Below are 2,500 nucleotides of genomic sequence, written 5' to 3'. Positions count from 1 at the left end.
TATTTTTATTATGTTCTCTTTTATTCTCCTTGTCTCCTTTCTTGGGTTTAGTATTCTTGTGATTGGGCCTGTCATTTTTGCGATTACTTCCAGAGGCTTTTTTAGGCTTCTGCGTGTTCTTAGCCTTTGTGTATTTCTCTACATTATGAGTTAATTGGTTGCTTTCCTTCTTTGGATTCCTATTTCTTTGACGCTTTTTCTCTGGATTCCTATTTCCCTGACGCTTCTTCTCTGGATCCCTACTTCCTTGACGCTTCTTCTCTGGATTCCTATTTCCTTCACGCTTTTTCTCTGGATTCCTACTTCCTTGACGCTTCTTCTCTGGATTCCTACTTCTTTGACGCTTTTTCTCTGGATCCCTACTTCCTTGACGCTTTTTCTCAGGATTCCTATTCCCCTGACGCTTTTTCTCTGGATCCCTACTTCTTTGACGCTTCTTCTCTGGATCCCTACTTCCTTGACGCTTCTTCTCTGGATCCCTACTTCCTTGACGCTTTTTCTCAGGATTCCTATTTCTTTGACGCTTCTTCTCTGGATCCCCACTTCCTTCCCGCTTTTTCTCAGGATTCCTATTTCCTTGACGCTTTTTCTCTGGATTCCTATTTCCTTCACGCTTTTTCTCAGGATTCCTATTTCCCTGACGCTTCTTCTCTGGATCCCTACTTCCTTCACGCTTCTTCTCAGGGTTCCAATTTCCTTGACGCTTCTTCTCTGGATTTTTCTTCACTTGACTATTCTTCTTTGGCTTAATATTTCCTTGATTCTCCAGGGATGATTTTAAACCTAAAAGAAAAAGGGTGATGGGAATATGAAGATATGGATGCTTAAGAGTTACTGATTTATTGCAACTTTACACAAAAACTACTGTACCGATTTTGACCAAATTTGGTATTCATGTTGGTTATGACCCCAGGATGAATCTATAACATATTAGATAGAGTACATCAAAGTACAAGTACGTGGGATTACTTTGAACATAATAGCAATGTTAAGTAAATGGGAAATATTTTGTTAGTTTATTTTTTTGTTTGTGAACAACGTCGTCGGCGCCCACTCGTGTCCGAGTATTGGGTTCTGTCGTTAGCCATCAGCCTCCTATCTGTGGGGTGGGTGCTTATGCCTGATGTGGCTGTTAAGTCCTAGTCTGTGGTGGAAGAGTCGCGGACAGTGTTCACAAGGGAGGGTAGGTGGTGGGCGGGGTTGTTCTAATCGCTCTCTCCTTCTTCTCCTCCTAGCCTCCTCATTTTGTCTCCTCCTCTCCTCGAAATCCACGGTGCCATGGTGTACTGTACTGTACTGAACAACATTACGCATACTAATGACCCAATTTCAACGATACTTGATGGACAAATGGGGTATGGCTCAAGGACAAATCCATTAGATTTTGAAGAAAGTATAAGTACGCACTGGAGTTGAGAGTAAAATAGGACTGCTTGGCGTGGCGAAGGATGCTCTCTATTGAGTGTCCTTCTAGTTTCAATTATGGAGAATATCTTACAAGAATGATGAAAGTTTATCTTTTTCCTAGCTTCTTGTTTTCATCAGTTAATTTTTTATCTTTTTGTAAAGATTTTAGAAATCGAAGACAGTATTGCTTCTGACAAAGTGGGCGGCAGTTATTTTTTCGAATAACAGGAAACCTGCATTTACGTTTCTCCATTTATCATTTGGTATAGACACGTTTCGACTCACTTTTATATGACTACATCAGGACTATATTGGTTGAATGATGGAATTAAACTTGACATAAAGGCTATGGCAGTGAAAATTTTAAAGATACACAAATATTTGGATACTCCAAAATTCTTTATCAAGTATTGATAAATGAAAACTTATGTTCTCTGAAATGAAAAATTTTAAGGTCTCCTCCTTTTCGACGAAGCTCAGGATTCCATTCCTGCAAGGGGATTGACGTCAGTTCTTCAGGAGTGTCATCTCTAGATTTTGAGGCTTACTAACCTCATCAGAAATTATAGATTTGTGATGTGCATTGATCTCGAATTCAAATCCATTTGGAGAGGTGCCTTTCCTCATGACTAATTGTGGTCTCAATGTTCCAGTATTTTCTCTGGAATGAAGAATCTTCTGTACACCCATCAAGCCTAACAATGCCATTTCGCTTCTTTCTACAATGAAGTTCCAGATTCCGTTACGAAGCTGTTGATATAAATTTTTCAAAATGGTCTCACTCATGCAACGCAGCTTAAAATGTAAGGCTTACTCGGCCCCCTGTCACAATACCTATGCTCGAAGACTGCGTTGTTCCTGGATTCCAGTTCATTTTTTACTATTTGTTAATGATTTTCCCCACCATACCCATTATATTAAATTGTAATTTCATTGCTCGACCGATATGGTCCTGATGAAGAGTCACGTAAAACAGAGATCTGAAACATGTGTTGCCACCAAATAATAAGCGGAAAAAATGTCAATACAGTTCCCCAGTTATCCTGAAAACGAACTGAAGCTCAGTTTGTCCGGTGAGACGCTGTCTGATTTT

At 39.8% G+C, this 2,500-nt stretch overlaps 1 protein-coding gene and 1 long non-coding RNA gene across 2 annotated transcripts in view; both read right to left on the bottom strand.

Moving 5' to 3' along the window:
* LOC137624835 (neurogenic locus notch homolog protein 1-like) overlaps positions 1-382 on the bottom strand; it is a gene marked incomplete at its 5' end in the record, with an annotated part of 47,471 nt that extends 47,089 nt beyond the window's left edge. Inside the window, one exon of the mRNA XM_068355787.1 lies at positions 1-382. This exon is cut by the window's left edge and continues 183 nt beyond it. Within this exon, the coding sequence (XP_068211888.1) occupies positions 1-382 (382 nt within the window).
* A 56-nt stretch (positions 383-438) lies between these two features.
* The window catches only part of LOC137625048 (uncharacterized), a 101,008-nt gene continuing 98,946 nt past the window's right edge, over positions 439-2,500 (bottom strand). Inside the window, exon 6 of the long non-coding RNA XR_011040817.1 lies at positions 439-783. This is a non-coding gene — a long non-coding RNA (uncharacterized lncRNA). The remainder of the gene's footprint in view (positions 784-2,500) is intronic.

This window comes from Palaemon carinicauda, chromosome 31 (genome assembly GCF_036898095.1).
Source record: "Palaemon carinicauda isolate YSFRI2023 chromosome 31, ASM3689809v2, whole genome shotgun sequence".
NCBI classification, from domain to species: domain Eukaryota; kingdom Metazoa; phylum Arthropoda; class Malacostraca; order Decapoda; family Palaemonidae; genus Palaemon; species Palaemon carinicauda.
This window is presented reverse-complemented; position numbering and strand designations above follow the sequence as displayed.